Source organism: Mytilus galloprovincialis, chromosome 1 (genome assembly GCF_965363235.1).
Source record: "Mytilus galloprovincialis chromosome 1, xbMytGall1.hap1.1, whole genome shotgun sequence".
NCBI lineage: Eukaryota > Metazoa > Mollusca > Bivalvia > Mytilida > Mytilidae > Mytilus > Mytilus galloprovincialis.
Genome location: NC_134838.1, coordinates 129,959,746 through 129,978,851, shown reverse-complemented (window position 1 = coordinate 129,978,851; position 19,106 = coordinate 129,959,746). Strand labels below are relative to the sequence as shown.

At 31.0% G+C, this 19,106-nt stretch overlaps 1 protein-coding gene across 40 annotated transcripts in view; it reads left to right on the top strand.

Annotated features, from left to right (window-relative positions):
- The window catches only part of LOC143059249 (uncharacterized), a 58,408-nt gene that overhangs the window by 436 nt on the left and 38,866 nt on the right, over positions 1-19,106 (top strand). For 29 of the 40 annotated variants that reach the window (XM_076232773.1, XM_076232768.1, XM_076232757.1 and 26 more), the window contains exons 2-11: positions 2,722-2,786; positions 5,487-5,588; positions 5,807-5,839; positions 7,048-7,173; positions 9,608-9,757; positions 15,167-15,313; positions 15,657-15,791; positions 17,510-17,641; positions 18,178-18,351; positions 18,777-18,902. In XM_076232773.1, the coding sequence (XP_076088888.1) occupies positions 2,730-2,786; positions 5,487-5,588; positions 5,807-5,839; positions 7,048-7,173; positions 9,608-9,757; positions 15,167-15,313; positions 15,657-15,791; positions 17,510-17,641; positions 18,178-18,351; positions 18,777-18,902 (1,182 nt within the window). In that variant the 5' untranslated portion in view covers positions 2,722-2,729. Of the gene's footprint in view, positions 1-2,721; positions 2,787-2,932; positions 2,971-5,486; positions 5,589-5,806; positions 5,840-7,047; positions 7,174-7,805; positions 8,378-9,607; positions 9,758-11,234; positions 11,331-15,166; positions 15,314-15,656; positions 15,792-17,509; positions 17,642-18,177; positions 18,352-18,776; positions 18,903-19,106 lie in introns of those variants that run through there. The other 11 variants (XM_076232795.1, XM_076232743.1, XM_076232826.1 and 8 more) reach the window with 11 other exon arrangements.

Below are 19,106 nucleotides of genomic sequence, written 5' to 3'. Positions count from 1 at the left end.
ACCTATCAAATATTAATATTTTCCTGCACTAGAGACGTATATAACCTGTGTTGGCAGACTGCATTTATGACATATTTGTCAATTGTCAGCAGACTGTGCTGAGGACATGGCCAAAAGTATTCTTCACCTGCAATTTTTTGCTATATATACATGTACATGTATTTCAAATAAAAACAAATTTGTTCAAAAAATATTTTAAAGTCATTTATAGTCGGATCTTTAAAAACAAAGCATTAAAAGACATTAAATTGTGGAAAGAATATATGGTCATAGCTTTGTCTTCAGTTGTTTTTGTATTCTTTTGATGTGAACACAAATTTTTGTGTATTATCTCTTGAGAAAATAAAGATGATCCACAACTAAGATACAACCAAATAAACCTGTGACAAATCTGCTTCTAATGGTACCATGTTGCTAAAAATCGAACCAGAAATGACTCCAAAACAATTTTTTGAAAAAATGTAGTTTTGTATGAAATATTTATAGTGAAAATCTCAAGTGAGGAATACTTATGGCCACACTCTGTATATATATGCCAATTTTTAGAATCCTGAAAAAAAGTGTTTCTGCTTTTTGGTCAGGTTGTCTCTTTGACATATTCCCTAGTTCCATTCTCAATTTTATTTTTTTCATGTTTTTCTAAATTTTTCAGAACATTGAATTTATGTTTTTGGGGATATTTTTTTTTTTTTACAGAACACAAAATTTTTTGTAAAAGTTTACTTCATACTTATGCAACTGTATTATTACTGTAATGTGTTAGGGGTCATCCATAATTGTCAACCATTTTCCAAAGTGTACAAAACATACACTTTTTCAGACCCCCAACCTCCCTCAAAAAGTGTACATCAACCAATTTCAGATTTCAAGACACGAATCAATCATTCTTAATAAAAAAAGATCCTGTCTATCATAGATAAGTTCAATATAGAAATTTGAATTTTTAACCCCCTCCCCCAAGTGTACGTTTTGTACACTTTGGAAAATGGTTGACAATTATGGATGACCCCTTACTTTATTCTACAAATATTTTACATATCATACTTACTGTAGTTGAAGCTATCATACTTACTGTAGTTGTAGCTATCATACTTACTGTAGTTGTAGCTATCATACTTACTGTAGTTGTAGCTATCATACTTACTGTAGTTGAAGCTATCATACTTACTGTAGTTGAAGCTATCATACTTACTGTAGTTGAAGCTATCATACTTACTGTAGTTGAAGCTATCATACTTACTGTAGTTGAAGCTATCATACTTACTGTAGTTGTAGCTATCATACTTACTGCAGTTGTAGCTATCATACTTACTGTAGTTGTAGCTATCATACTTACTGCAGTTGAAGCTATCATACTTACTGTAGTTGAAGCTATCATACTTACTGTAGTTGTAGCTATCATACTTACTGTAGTTGTAGCTATCATACTTACTGTAGTTGTAGCTATCATACTTACTGTAGTTGAAGCTATCATACTTACTGTAGTTGTAGCTATCATACTTACTGTAGTTGTAGCTATCATACTTACTGTAGTTGAAGCTATCATACTTACTGTAGTTGTAGCTATCATACTTACTGTAGTTGTAGCTATCATACTTACTGTAGTTGAAGCTATCATACTTACTGTAGTTGAAGCTATCATACTTACTGTAGTTGTAGCTATCATACTTACTGTAGTTGTAGCTATCATACTTACTGTAGTTATCATACTTACTGTAGTTGAAGCTATCATACTTACTGTAGTTGAAGCTATCATACTTACTGTAGTTGAAGCTATCATACTTACTGTAGTTGTAGCTATCATACTTACTGTAGTTGTAGCTATCATACTTACTGTAGTTGTAGCTATCATACTTACTGTAGTTGTAGCTATCATACTTACTGTAGTTGTAGCTATCATACTTACTGTAGTTGTAGCTATCATACTTACTGTAGTTGTAGCTATCATACTTACTGTAGTTGTAGCTATCATACTTACTGTAGTTGTAGCTATCATACTTACTGTAGTTGAAGCTATCATACTTACTGTAGTTGTAGCTATCATACTTACTGTAGTTGTAGACTTGCTGTTGTCAATTGAATATTTGACAGTCACAAATGCAGTTTTAATGGTGATGTGTAGCAGAGCCAGTGAAATAGATATTTGACAGTCACAAATGCAGTTTTAATGGTGATGTGTAGCAGAGCCAGTCAAATAGATATTTGACAGTCACAAATGCAGTTTTAATGGTGATGTGTAGCAGAGCCAGTGAAATAGATATTTGACAGTCACAAATGCATTTTTAATGGTGATGTGTAGCAGAGCCAGTCAAATAGATATTTGACAGTCACAAATGCAGTTTTAATGGTGATGTGTAGCAGAGCCAGTGAAATAGATATTTGACAGTCACAAATGCAGTTTTAATGGTGATGTGTAGCAGAGCCAGTCAAATAGATATTTGGAGTTGTCAAATCTCAATTGATGGTGGCAACTCTTCAACTATAGTACTACAGTATAATATAAGTCCAAGTAAAATGAAACTGGTACAATCAGGGTTAATTTTGATATGCTATAATCTTAACTATGATACATGTATGTGTATAGTTAGTGGCACTTATTGCTATCAATGGTTAAGCACCCATCCTTTTTTTCTTTATTTTGGTTCATACTTTAAGGCTTCTGACCTACAAATGTATAAATCATCCCTATTTTTTTAAAAGGTCTTTATTAATATATTTCAGAACATAAAATGAGTACCATGGTAGATAATAGATGGGATCCTATTCTTCAGAACCAACAAGGACCAGTAAGTATAATGTTATGAGGTACTCGAGGGATATCTATTCTTTAGAACCAACAAGGACCAGTAAGTATAATTGTATGAGGTACTCTTGAAAGGGATATCTATTCTTCAGAATCAACAAGGACCAGTAAGTATAATTGTATGAGGTACTTGAGGGATATCTATTCTTCAGAACCAACAAGGACCAGTAAGTATAATTGTATGATGTACTCAAGGGATATCCTGATAATCCATGATGTCAAAATCTTGCAAGCATCAGTCTGACTAACTTATGATTCTATGAAGTAATAAGGGATTCTAAAATCAATTTGGGGACATATAACACAATTTCTCTTTTTATGAATGTAAATTAGATATCTTCATGACATAAAAACAAAATTTTCACATGTTATTCATGTTATTGGTTCTTTGGAATTTAAATATATGTCAATTTTTCTTGACATACTACATGTGTATATTTAATAGAAATAATAAAAATATCACTTTTGCTAAAGTTTGTTGAAAATTAATGAATTCTTCATTTAAATTTATTTATTGCTGGATTCTTTAAAAACTGTTTCCCTAAGTGACAATCATTTCATAACCGTCAATGGATTCATTGCTTATTTCATTATATAATTAGAAAACACATTAATACAGCTGGTGTAAAAGTATTATTCAGACTTAACATTTAATTTGAAATCCATTTCAATTTTATAACAAATATGTTAATAGTTTATTGGTTTGGTATTGAGGAAAGAATTGTATTATGATATTCACCATGGATGAGTGTTATAATAATTTCTATACAGTTAAAGGAAACGTGTAATGAAAGCTTCCCTGACTGATGAAATGTTTACTACTTCTTTTAAAAGATAAATTGTATAGTTGTAAGAGACCTATAAATAAGATACATAACATTGACTACTAAAGCATAAGAGTTAAATGACCTCAATTATAAGTTGTACTGTGGTACAGTAGAATGGTAGTTAGCAACTATTGATATTACATTCTGTTTAGAATAATTACATGATATTCAGGGGAATTCTTTTTCATGCAAAAATGTCACACCCACCAAGGCTGTGCTGCATGACTGAGTACTCAGTAATTTTGTAGTTTGGCATGAAACACTGCTTCTGTCAGTGGTAGATTAATGATGCTTTACTTTGATAAAGTAAGACAAATGCCAGAGTCTGTAATGTAATGGAACAGTGGCACATGACAGAGTCTGTGTAGTAGTGGTACTGATGCCACACATGTCACATAATAGATAGTGGCACAAAACTAAAGTTACATAATTGCCCATGACATTAAAACTAATGCCACACATTATGTGGTACATGACAGAGTATTGTGTTGAAAATATTGTTGTCATACTGTCACATTGTAACATATTACACCATCTGATAAGCAGTGCATATAATATGATACATGTCACTTAGTGACACATGACAATGTCTTAAATATGATACATGTCACTTAGTGGCACATGACAGTGTCTTAAATATGATACATGTCACTTAGTGGCACACGACAGTGTCTTAAATATGACACATGTCACCTAGTGGCATATTAGCACATGACAGTGTCTTAAATATGATACATGTCACTTAGTGGCACATGACAGTGTCTTAAATATGATACATGTCACTTAGTGGCACATGCCAGTGTCTTAAATATGATACATGTCACTTAGTGGCACATGACAGTGTCTTAAATATGATACATGTCACTTAGTGGCACATGACAGTGTCTTAAATATGACACATGTCACCTAGTGGCATATTAGCACATGACAGTGTCTTAAATATGATACATGTCACTTAGTGGCACATGACAGTGTCTTAAATATGACACATGCCACTTAGTGGCACATAACAGTGTCTTAAATATGAAACATGTCACTTAGTGGCACATGACAGTGTCTTAAATATGATACATGTCACTTAGTGGCACATTCGTGACATTGTCAACGTATATTTGTTCCACCTAACAGAAGTTCCAATGGAAACTTTGTAATAAACATTGTCATAATATCTATTCCTGTTGGAACAAATATTCTATACCATTTATCCCGTTAGGAACATATACTGTAATTTTTATTCTTGTGGAAATAATATTCCAGAACATTTTTTCCTTTCTGAACTTATATTATGAAGGAACTTATATTCCGTGACAACATGACAGTGTCTTAAATATGATACATGTCACATAGTGGCACATGACAGTGACAATGTGTCATACATATCACAAAGTGAAACATGACAGAAACTGAAAGGTGTTCTGATGTTATACATGTACATGTCACATAATTCACATGACAGAGTTTGAAATCAGTGGCACACATTCTACATGATGGCCAATGATATCAATACTGATACCACACCTTAAGTGTTACATGACAGAGTATTGATGTATGTGTCTCTGCTGACATGTCAGGGAATTTTTATGTGTCTCAGAGCTGATAATTTCAATGGTCCGACTTTTTTTGTCTCAAATTTTAGATTCTTGATGTCAGGAAATTTTGGTCTTACAAAAAACAGCCCCAACTTTCAATGCAAAGATGAGGATAGTGTATATAAATACTACTGTTGTATGGCAGCTCAAAATGTTAAAAGAAAGGTTCTTGTTGAAAACTATTTAATTTTAGATAAACCCTTAATAGTATGAACAGCAATGTAAGCATATAATTATGTTATTTTGAGGTTGTTATGTTTTTTGTAGATTACATCTGGCTATGTTAGTAACAGTGATATCAGACAGAGAGAAAGAAAAGATCAAATTAAATGGGAAAGACAAAGAGAGTATGAAGACCTGATGAATAAGGTAAAATATTTACACAATTATCATAGGATCTCCTATTTTATAAGTGATGGGTACAATTTGTGGCACTTGAAAGTTATAACCCACATTTATATATTTAAAAGTTTTGAAATAAGCAATGATTTTTTTTAGATTTCAATTTGATAAAATTTCCTTTTAGTCTAATAAATACTTTTTTTGTTAATAATTTTTCTATAAAATCAAATTTAATTTTCATTTAGCCAGGGGAACCAGAGCAAGGCCAACAACAACAGGTATACAGTCACCATACTTCTGTTTGTCTCTCTGTCTCACAAGTGTTTTATTTTTAACTTAATTACTTTGTAGCAAATCTAATCTTTAAAAGTTGATGAATTCTCAAGTTTTGATTATTTCTTACTGATTTTTCACTAGAAAAACTCAAACTTTTTTCTTTTGACAGCCCTATGCACTTGAGAGTTCTAATTGATATTTTATAAATAATAATTCAAGTTTTGGTTATGATACATGACTTTCTAATTATTTAACATTTTACATGATTTGGTGGAATTCTTATAGATGTATATTGTAATATTATTTAAACATTAATATATATTGTATTCAGTATTGTCATGTAGATGTTTATTGGTTGTTGGTTGTCTGGTTCATCATTTTATATTATAATTGTCGACTACTTGAGCTGCTTGCTTTCAGAAATGAAGAGGCTCTTTCTCTAATATTGTTTAACAGAAAGTCTGTTCAGATACAATCTTGACAGAAAAAATATTTGAAAAGCTTAAAAATTTAACTATTTTGAGTGGAGAAATATTAAATCACACTTGAAGCATGATATATAGAATCTATCCACTTACTGACCAATTTCATGGTTTGTTATTATTAAGCAGGACAGGGAAATGTGTCATCCAGTAAACCAAACACATCTGCATGTAACTAATGGTAACGGATCATGTGACAATATAATAACAAAGCACTAAAATGGGATGAATTTTTATTCATAGCACAAGTTCAAAATTTCAAAAATATGTAATTAAAACTCACTTCATTGATTGAATCAGCCCATAATATGATTAACAAGGAGTTAACTGTGTTGTAGTAAAAAATACAATTAATTCACCTACATGTTTTATTTTATTGATACCTTGTTTTAAATCTGTTTATTACAATTTATTTTATAATACCTAGGTAACATTGATAGATTGTTCCACTTTTCTACTTTTCAATAGATGCTAAAATCCTATCTTAAGATTTTCTAATTAAGACAGTTGATATTGTGTCAAAAATTTAAAAGTACATTAAAAACTTAATTCTTTGTCATATCTCCCAGACTTAGCTTCTTGAAGCATACGACTACAAATTAATAGCAGCATCCATGCTTTAATCAGATACAAAGTTGAAGTCTAAGTAGTTTAAAGAATCTTCGTTGAAGCATTGATATAGAATCTGTAGCAGATCAGGATGACGTTTTACATTTAATTGTTTTTAGCCAAACCCACCAGTATATTATAAAACTGGAGGAGCCGGAAATAGCTTACCATTAGGGAGTTACGAGGAATCCCGTAAGACTTTAGACGATCAGCGCCAACAAGAGTACAATCGATTTGTAACCCAGGTATCACTGCTAGATGGCGCCATTCGTCAACCTTTTAGTAGACGCTAACATCTTATATTTATTTGCAGCAGTTTATTTAATGAACACTTTACATATTACATTTTTGACACACTTATTTATATTTATATAATATTTGCACCATAATATTTCTCTTTTTTCAGTGAGTTCCTGCACAATACCTGTTTTATTTATATCCATGCAACATGTGTGTTTACCTTATTCTAAACCCATGCAGCATGTTTGTTTAACCTATTCATTATTAACATGTCTTTGGTTCTTTACTACAGTGAGTTCTCGGCTTTATTTCCAACTGCATATTATGATGAGGATGGCTTCAGTTTCTTGATATACTGCTGCTTAAGAAAGTTTGAGATACATTTACTGTTGTGAACTTGTCCATAAACAATTATTAACCTGCGTTCAATAAAAGATCATTGCTTAAACTGATGACTCTGCATTCCTAAGACCCTTTCAGAAAGTCTCAAAAAGCTAATGACAAACTGGCATTTTACACTTTGCAATTTAATTTATACATTTTAAATTAAATCTTTGAATTCTTGAATATTAACTGCTTCTTTGTTGGATATCTTGTTTATGAAACACGGAGATGTGGGGTATATAAGACATTTTAGAAGTGAATAGAATTGGTACCAACATCATTTATATGTGACTTTATGTGTGTTTGTCAGAAAGTTATACATTAGATGACACATGTATTTTTCAATCTTAACACTTTGTATGTGTTTGTCAAGAGGACTGATTATTAAGTTAAAGTATTGGTGCCCAAATATTACCCATTAATAAATCCTATCAAAAGTGAAGTTGTTATTTGAATGTCACTGAATTCCATTTGGGTCTGTTTTTGTTCTGAGGTAATTCAATGAAGTCAAAAAGCTTGCTTTTAATTATACGTTATTCATTGCAGCCTTTCATATATTTTTTATTACTGAATTCGTATTAGATTATTTGGGTATACTTCATTTAACCTCATTACTAATATTGATTGACATGTATACAGGTGTATTTAAAACTTATATTTTCTATTTTGAATACTATGTTGGAGACCAATGAATGTGAATGGGTTCAGATAGGTTTTCATTGTTGACAGATTTAATTGCTTAAATAAAAGGCGGAATTTGTGTTCAACCGCATGTGTTCAGTTATGTCAGGTTTTACAGTGTAATTCGGGTATATTCCAGAAAAGGTTTGACTGTAATTTCATTCATGAATTCTAATGCTAAGTATAATTTTCACCTGATAAGATTTATTTTCCTTCTATTTATTTTTGATAAGATTTCTCTGTAAACAATGTCTTTTGTTATGGGTTTAAGGTTTATTTAGTGAAGAAAATAGCAATTAAAAGGCATAAGATAAATCAGTGAACCAGAGCAATCAATTTGTTGACAAACTATATAAATGTATTGAGTTCCGTCCTTTTGTCTCATTTAAAATAAAAAACAATACACCCGTATTTGTTGACGATTAAGGTTTGTTTGTTATTTATTGATAGCTACACATTGTGTTTATTGTTTTACATGTTTAGAAGTTTAAAGGATAATCTCAAAGGGCTATTATCATAATGATTTAGTATACACAATAGCCTGCTTTATTTGGCTTGTTTAATGCTTTTAAAGCTTATTCAAAATAACAAATATTTTTTTTAGGGTATAATTTGTAAGCTTTGATTTAAAAATAAATCTAGTTCCATTTTCATTTTTTTTACATTACAATTGAATGACTTTGAGATGTTCCTTAATTAGACACTGCAGTAAGGACCCGTGGTGACATTGAAAGTAATTGTTTGTAGCTAGAGGGTTTTGTTTTTGCAGTATATGTGATTTGGCTGTATGTTTTAGTGAAATGTGTTGGTACAGCTAAGTTTATCTCATCTTATCTGACACAAAAATAAGTGTCCTTGATTTATAGGTTTATATTACTTGTCAGATTAGTAAAGACTGGCTAAAAAGGTCTTATCTGGTGGTTAAGTATAAGTATTTTTTTTTACATTTAGGGATTCATTCATTAGAGTGTGTATAGGTGTATTTTTTAGTGTCTCTGTACTATAGAACTGGACCAACAAAACATGTTAATAGACCATTCTTAACAGTTATTTTATTGTTCTTGAGAATTTGGTTTTAATGTCATTAACTTTGATAGTTTCTGTTAAATTCATTCACAATATATACATATACCTGTGAAGATTTAGAATTCGTGACATATAATTTAGACACCTATCTTTTGCTGAAGAATGTAGGTTGTCCTGAGTTGACTATTGTTTATTTTTGTTGTTTGGTTACTGTGACTATTTTATTCATTGGGCAAAGAAAGATAACTCTTGTTAAACTACCAAGGAAAGTAACTCTTCTGAATATAACAGTGTAATGCTAGTTTATCATATGCATTGTACTTATAGCATTCATTAAATGTTTTATAGAAAAAAGACACAGAAAACAAAAGGAGAGAAGAATTGTACAGAAACTCTCAACAGAATTATAGACCTCCGCCTGAACCAGAAATGTATGATCACGGTCAGATAGCAAAAGACCTCAGAGAAGAACGACAAAAGGAATATAATGATTATCTCGTAAGTTTTCTTACTTATTCACAATGTCACTTAGAATAAGTGGATTGATTTGTTGGGATAAGGAAAATATAAACACAATTGTTTCTGAGAAGACAAGATGGTTAAACATCTATTTTTCCTTATTTTATTTGTGGTCAGTTAAATTATTTTTTTATAAAATGTTACAAATGTGGTTAATATAAGTAAAATTTTAATACATATTTAGAAATGAAATAGAGTTGTACCTGATCTAAAATGAATACATAAAGAAAAGTTGGTTTATTATTTTGTGCCTGTTATTTTTAGTACAGATATTTTAGTAGAAAAGTCTTTCAAGCAATCATGGGAAACATTGAAGGCAGCATTTCTAAACTGCTCTTCTTCAATTTATTAAGCATTAAATGTAAAGTGTTTGAAATTTTAGAATACCATAATAAGACAATAATAATACAAAAGTTACATTAATAATTAAAAAATTCTGAACAAATTTAATTAATATCAATAACAATTGACTGGAAAATTACATATCAACATTCAGCTGAAGGACGCCTCCGGGTTCAAGAATTTCTCGTTGCATTGAAGACCTGTTGGTGACCTTCTGCTGTTGTCTGCTCTATGGTCGGGTTGTTGTCTCTTTGGCACATTCCCCATTTCCATTCTCAATTTTATTCTGAAACGCTATAAAAACCATAAGAAAAGCTAAAGGGTGAAAATCAAAACATAACAGTTGGGATGATATATTGAGTAAAGGGAATTCATATGTTATGTGCATGCAGTAGAATAGCATATAAAGCTAGACAGCTGATTCAGCCTAATGTGCTTATTTATAGTGCAAGTATTTTTTTTACATTTAAACTTTTTCATTTAAAATACTTGTTAATATATTTTCTTTCATTCAACAAATTTAGTTTTTTAATGTTGATTTTAGTCACAGCATATTTGCTTGTATTTTCTTAGTGGTTCTATGATAACAAGATTTGCATTCTTCTAAAAATCTAGTATTGAAGGGGGAATATGAATTAAAAAGAGGAGATTTGAGGGTTTGCTGCACTGATACAGCAATCAAACAATATACAAATATATTAAAGTACACCACAGAAATAGAATAGAAAGGCAGAAATTTGCTATGTATAAGATGTTGACCTGGAAAGAAGTTGTAATTGAGTTTAAATGACATAATCTGAAATAAGGGAGATAATTTTAAATTTTTACAGAAAAACAAAGGTAACTTGCATGTGTCAGTCATGTTCTGTATGATGCTGCATGCATTCTGTCTGTTATCAAGTCTTAACAAAAGTTGACATATAATCACATCATAAATATACACATTTTCACATGAATGTTGCATGGTCACTCTGCAATAATTGAAATAGAATTTGAGTATTTAGGTATTAAGATAAACTTGTCATTCATAAAGGAAAAAAAGATGAAGATTTTTTTTATTTTTGATAAGTTCATGATATGGTATAAATTGATGTTTTCCTACATTATTTAAAAGGAACCTCCCAGCAAGGGATTTACACACCATGAAGATAGAAAGAAAATGCTTTCTCAAGAGCGAAATAATGAATATAATGAATTTCTTGAAAAGAAGGTATAGACAAATGGTGTATTTTGACATGTGATGGTTTATTTGTTTCACTTTTTGGTATTGCACATTGTAGCATAAGTATGACTTGGTGAGAGTTATTCCAAGTTTTATTTAGTTATTGTAGCTGATGTAATTCAATGTTTGTAGACAGGTTGATATAAAAGTCTTAACAAAACAATGTTGATGGGTACAGGGTTCTTTTTCATTGACAGTTAAGAAGGTTTATTGACTTACCCAAAATAATCAATCTAGAAAATAAAGGCAGATTGTAGGGTTTTTAATGTGTATTCTTTTAGATGTTGTAAAAAGCCTTTTTTGTCTACAGGCATACTATGATTTGCCAATAATATCTGTTACGCCTGTGGTATACCCTGTTGTGTAATATAAATAATGACACATATTTTAACAAACTTGAAATGATATGAATTTGAACAAAAATATGAACATAGAACATAAGACATATCTCAATGCTCACTATTGTTTTTCACATCCAGATATAAAGCTCTCAACTACACACAAAATAATAAACAAATAGTCCTTTTATTTCAGCTGCACCATGTTATACACATCATACTTTCAGTTTTAGTTACAATTTTAGATTGTGTTAGATGAATATGCTTGAGTTAAAGTTGCAGATTAATATAGCGTTAAACTAGTTTTGCTACAGTTGTAGTTGTAGCTTGTGATTAAGCCAAACACATTTGGCATGATATTGTGATCATTACATTTTGTGTTTTGGCTTCTGCTTCAAGTCATGTTTCAGACTTGGCATTATTTTAAGTTACAGTCGCTGCATGAAGTCATGTTTTAGTTTCAGCTTGTTGTGATTTATCACCATGTTTAAGCTGCAGCTTGTCATGTTTAAGTTGTTTGTTTTCGTGTTTTTGAGTAGTATGGTGTAATGTATTAGATGCAAACTGTTTTCATGTTTTAGCTTCAGCTTATTGTCATTTTTCACCATGTTTTAGCCGCAGTTTGTCATGTTTAATCTTCAGTTTCTTGTCATGTTTTGACTGCAACATGCCATGTTTTAGCCACAGCTTGTCATGTATAGCAGCAGTTTGTTGACATGTTTTGACTGCAACATGCTATGTTTTAGCCACAGCTTGTCATGTTTTAGCCGCAGCTTGTCATGTTTAAGCAGCAGTTTGTTGACATGTTTTTGTGAAGTTTAATGGCATGTTTTGGATGCAAATGGTTGTCATGTTAAAGCTGTGGCTTGTTGCCATACTTTAGATTAAGCTTGTTATGTTTTAGATTCAGCTTGGTGTCATATTTCTGTTCCAGCTTGTAAATTATTGATTCAGTTTGTCCTCATATTTCAGCTTCAGTGTGTTCTAATGTTTTATCTGCAGCTTGTTGTTTTGTTTTTTTGTCCAGGTTGTTTGTCATGTTTAAGATGCAGCTTTGTTATTGTTTAAGGCAGCATGTTGTCATGATTAATGTACAAGTTGTTGTCATGTTTTGAACATCATCTTGTCATTTTAAGCTATATCTTGTCATATTTCAGATGCAGCATGTGCAGGATTTATCATGCTGCTTGTTGTCATGTTTTATCTTCAGCTTGTTCTCATGTTTTAGCTTGAGCTTGTCATGTTTTTGCTGCAGATTGTTTTCATGTTTTATCTGCACCTTTGTTGTCATATTTTGGCTGCAGCTTGTCCTATTTCAGAAGAAACTTTTTAATATTTTTAAGCTGTATCATATTTGAAAGATTTAGGTACTGGTTGTTGACAAGTTTTGATTGCAGTCTGTTGTCCTTTTAAGATGCAGCTTGTTGTAATTTTTTAGCTGTAGCTTGTTCTCATGTTTCAATTTGTCATATTTAAGTGACAGCTTGTTGTCATGCTTATGCTGTAACTTGTAGTCATGTTGTAGCTTCATGTTGTTGTCATGTTTTAACTTCTGGTTGTTGTTAATTTTAGCTGCAATTTATAGTGATGTTTTAGATGCAACTTATATTTATGTTTTAGCTGCAGCTTGTTGCCATGTTTTAGCTAAAGCATTTTGTCATGTTTAAGTCATAGCTTATTATGTTTAAGTTAGAGCTTGTTATGTTTATGTCAGAGCTTGTTATGTTTAAGTCAGGGCTTATCATGTTTAAGTCAAAGCTTGTAAAGTTTATGCTTAAGGATTTTGTCATGTTTTAATTGCAGCTTAATGTTCTGTTAAAGTTTTGGCTTTGGTAATGTTTTGTTTTATCTGCAGCTTGTTTCCATGTGTTAGCTGAAGTTTAGTGTCATGTTAAAGCTACAGGTAGTTGTCATGTTTAGAACAGTCTGTCAAGTTTTAGTCAGTCTGAGTTTGTCATGTTTGTCATATCCAAGCTGTTGATTTCATGTGTAAGAATTAGTTAGTCATTTTCAGGTTCATTTAAAAATAAGAAGATGTGGTGTGATTGCCAATGAGAAAAATCTCCACCAAAGACCAAATGACATAGAAGTTTAGAACTATATGTCACCATAGGGCTTTAGCAATGTGCTTGTTTCATGTTTTACTTGCAGCTTGTTGTCACATTTCAGCAGCAACTTTTTGTCAGTTTAAGTTTCAGCTTGTTGTTCTTATTAAACTGCAGCGTGTCAGGTTTTAGCTGCAACTTGTCAGGTTTTTATACATTCATGTTGAAGACCATGCTTGGCGTTTTTTAAGCTGCAGCCTGCAGTTTTTTTGTTATGTTTTTTCAGCATTTTTTTCTGATGTAACTGCAGCTTGATATGTTATACATGCATTTAGTAGTGCTATCATAGTAAATCATTTAATTTTAATTTTTTATTAAACGTGTACTTTTATATAATACATCTGGCTGTAAGATCATACAAGTCGTCTATTCTATCCTTTTTAAGGACTAGGTCATCAAATTAATTTGTTTACCCTTTAATTATTATATTTCTTTTTTCATATTTGTCAGTAAGCAGATAAATAGCATTTTACCTGTATTGCAAATACATCCATCATAAATAATGAAGGTCATTAGAACATGATAATAAGTTCTTCTGCTAAACTGAGCTTATAATAGTACATTTTCAAATTAATTATTTCAATTCATTTAAAAAATAAATTTTGTCATTATATTTTGCCATTGAATTTGGCTAGTTCAATTGTGTGTGTGTTGGTTTTATTCATTTGATGCTTGATGAATATAAATAAACTACTATGGTGTGAGATTAGGCTTTACACTTTATTAATTTTTTTTCAGCCATTTAATAATATAAGATCTTGACAAGACTGGGATGACCAATGTTTTCTTGGGAATTGGTAAACTTTACAAAGTTTTAAAAGATCTATTAGCAAAAAATTCCAATTTGAAGGTAAATTCAAAAAGGGGGGAGTCGATAATACTTGACAAATCATGCAAACAGTGACTAAACTTTATTAGGCAATGTTTTGAGTAAAACAGGTAAAAATTCTGGATTTACCATATATGTAGCTCAATGAGGGGGACACTGGCCTCCTAGGCCTCCTAAATCCGACTCTGCTGATTGTTAAATAATTTTTTAATTGTGCCTACTTTTTGGAATTGGAATTAAGATTTGAGAAATGAAAGGAATGTTCATAGGTTGAAAATATTTTTAATATCACTGTTGTTTGAATCTGTCCTTTTTAAATCAAATAAGTTATATTTATGTTATAACAAGAAAAGATGGAAATTTATGGTAGATTCTTTTTTAAAAACTATCATGTAGTTTACATTTTACTTTTCATACAATATACTGATGTAAGCTTAACAAATGCTATAGGTAGTCAATCTATAAATAGTGTAGACCAATTATAAACGAAGACCTACAATACAAACATATAATCTTAAATAGAGGACTAATTTGTTAGAACTTTCCTAACAGAAACAGAAAATATCCGAGGAACACTCTCGTATCAAACACCGCCATCGATACACACCAGCTGGTGGGCTAGCTATAGGGCAGTACGACCTTCAAAGGAAAAGACTTCGAGATGAGCTCAGTCGTGATTACAAACAGTCTTTACTCAAGGTAATTGCTGAATCAATGTAAATCATATAAAAAAAAACCAGCTAATTGATTTCAATTAATTACCTCGTTGTTTTCTAAAATTAAAAATGTTAATGACTTATTTTTCTGTTTTTTTTCTAATTCTAACCAAGTAGGATTTTTTTTGCTCATTATTTCTATTTTGATCACTTTGAAGTCTTTTATTAACACAGTAGATCTTGTTTTTACATTTAGTTGTGTTAACCCTCTTGTTTTACAGTTAGATATTTTAACCCCCCTTTTTTACAGTTATATATTTTAACCCCCTTTTTTACAGTTAGATATTTTAACCCCATTTTTTCACATTTTGTTCTCACACTTTTAGCAAAGACAGGATCAGTTGGTATTTAGGGCAAAGGAATTTCAACTGGATTCAGCCCCTGAATATCTGGGCAACTTAACCGAGGAGAGACCTCTTGTAGGCTCTCCACGACTCTCTTATGAGATTCCGAAATATCAGGTATTCATTGCATGAGTCTTTGTGATTCTTAGTCATTCTGCTATGGTCCTAGTTATATGGTAGTTATAGACCTCCAGACTGGTCCCTTAGTCACATAATAGTGGTCTAGTGGAGATATATCATATAAAAATATATAACATATACAAATCCTAGGCAAACTGGTTTCCAGAAAGTCTAACTGTCTTAGTAGGGAGCTAAGTCTGAGCTCATTATAGTGGAACTATATATTCGTAGAGGTTTTGGGCTTCAGTAATTAAATAAGTTTTTATTAACATTAAAAAGCTAGGTCATTTTTTCGTACAACTAATTTTTGCTCCATGATTTGTCATTGAAAGAGTAAATTATTATATACTGTCTTTTATTTACTTAATTTAAAAAAAAATTAACTAAGATATAAATTCTTAAACTACGCTGTAGAACACAGGTTTTCATGAAGCTGTGCATTTTCTATTCTTTGGGAGTAACTAAAAGAATAATGTCTTGATCTGTTCTGTTCTAATATAGTAAAGTTCATTATACGGTAACAGGGACCATCTGGAGTCTTGAGTTGTTGTAATTTCTAATAGTATCAACAAGTTTAACCTTTATTTAGAACCTGTTTAAATTGTAGCAGTAGGTTAACTGTTAGTCCGGTTTATATTAGCTGTAGTTTTTTAACAAGATATAAATGCCTGGGATACATACTGAATATAATGTTATTCATAATTTTAGAGTAACTGCTAAGAATAACTTTAGTAAAATATGTAATCGTTAAGTGTATTTAGTAAGACAGTTTGATCTTATTTGAGATGTAAGCTGTAAATGGGTCTAACTGAATGCATGTATAACATATCTATCTGCTGTATATAGTTAACTCTCATTTTTTATATGTGTAAAAGTGTGATACTATTATATTATGAGACGCTTAGAAGCTTGTAACACATCTATATCTACACGCATGGAGTTTAGAACACTATAGCACATTTTATGGACTTATTTGTTTGTTTTATGGTTCTTTAACCTATTTTTTTTTCACATAGATTTAACAATATAGACTGGATTTGCCTCAATCTCCAGGTTTATATGGGGGCACCCATCCTGTATATTTTGCTAATTTTTATTCTGCATAATATGATTTAAAATTTAAAAAGGAATATTAATTTTGAAAATATATCTTCAACTTATTCTTTAAGATATATTAAGAATTTCATTACAAATTGCAATTTCATTCAAACTTCAAAGAAAATTTATGATGTAACAGGGGAGATAACTTTCATTGTTCAATAGACTTTGAATTTATTGATTAGTACATTTTGTTCTCCTTTCTATTTTGTAATTGATGTGGAAACTGTTTAGCCTATTTAGTAGTATTCTAAAATTCAATGATCATGATAGCCCTGACATCTGATTACAAAGGGGAACAGGGATAATAAGTGTCAGCCTGTAACACATACCATGAAAAGATAAGGACCAGAATTGTTCCAGAACAAAAACGAATATAGTCGTTTAGTTTTCTTCAGATACTTTGATGAATAAATGGTGTCTTGCTTAACAATGATTAATATCCAAGTTGCTTGTTGAACAGAAGTTGATTTTTTTCTGAATCTTTTTGAGTACTATGTATTGCTTTTCTCAACATCAAGAGAGAAAGTCTGTTGTTAACAACTTATATCATTTTAACTCTACTAAATGTTGTGCTTATTTAACTGTTTGAAATTTAACATCTAATTTTACATTAGAGGGAACAGGAAATTCACACCAGACGACAAATGCCACCCACTCCACCTGGTGGTCTGAATATTGCCACAGAACAAGAAAGAAAAAGGGTGGAAGATATAAAGAAAACAATGTACAGAGATGAACTCTTAAAGGTTAATTTCTCGTTATAAATTTCAAGCTCATAATGACCATGACCTTGAGTAATCTAAGTTCATAATGTGACCTTGAGTAATCTAAGTTCATAATGAACTTGACCTTTAGTATTCTAAGTTCATAATGAACTTGACCTTTAGTATTCTAAGTTCATAATGAACTTGTCCTTTAGAAATCTAAGTTCATAATGAATATGACCTTCAGTTATCTAAGTTCATAATGAACATGACCCTGAACCTGATATGGTAAAGATGTGAGAAGCTGTGGCATTTGTTTTACAGTTTCATGTATACTTTCATACTTGTACTTTCATGTAGCAAGTTTTTCTAATTGTTTTCGCTATCAACTAATGTTGTGTAGTGAATGTTTTAATGAACAGATTTTGTAAATGTATATATGTATGTTTGTTAATTTTTGTTAAAAAAAATAATAGCTTTGTGTTTTGCAGTGAATAGTAACAATTTAATTTTTTATTTATAATTGCATTATTATATCAGATAATTAATTCGTCCATTTTTAATCTTCATATTTGTAGCAACAAAAAGAACAATTATATAACAGAGCAACACAGCAAGGGGAAGTCTCTGTAATCAACAGAACATCTCCCACTCAGGCTCCTCCTAACCAGATCTCTCCTAGAGGTAGACCACCTCCACATCCAGACTCAGGTAGACGGAGAGGACCACCACCTCAGAATGACAGAATGCAGGTGGGTTTTATATCTTAGCTAATCATAGTTAATGTGACAAGGTTTAGAAGGCTGTTACTTCAGTAGTAAAAAATATATATATACTAGAAGAGCTAGAGAGAAAAGAAACAGTTTTATATTTAAAACATAAAACTTGCAGTTGGGATGCTGTATTATAGAAATATTAAAATTATCCAAGAATGGAGATAACAGGGTTATTTCCCTTGTCTGTACATAACTTGATGGTCAGAGGTATTTTAAAATGTTTTATATATGGTATGATAAAGATGAAGACTGATAAAATTATTGTTCGATTTTAAACATTTGAGTCGTTTTTAGCTTAATTGAACTGTACATCCTTTATAAAATTAATACATACAGGTTACAGGTTACATAATGTTTGATTAAAAGATTGAAATTAAGATATACATTGTCGTGTGTAACAGGAAAAATCCAGAGAGACTCCAAACTACTGGAATGAAGGGCGACAAGCTCCATCTCCGAAATCTGTAGAATCAGATAGCAAAAATGTCAAACCTTTAAATGTTGAATCTGAAACAAAAACCAAACAGGTATACAGTGCATGTATAGAATGCAGAGAGTTAGATCTAAGTATTTTAAGCTTATTTTGCTTTTCCTAATAGGCATGTCTACTAGTGCATGTTTAATAGATAGAAATTTTTATTCCTTCTGACATTGATGTTTTCTACCCACTGTCATCCAGGCTATTCAACACTCATCATTCTTGTCGATAACCATTGGGTTAGAAATCATTA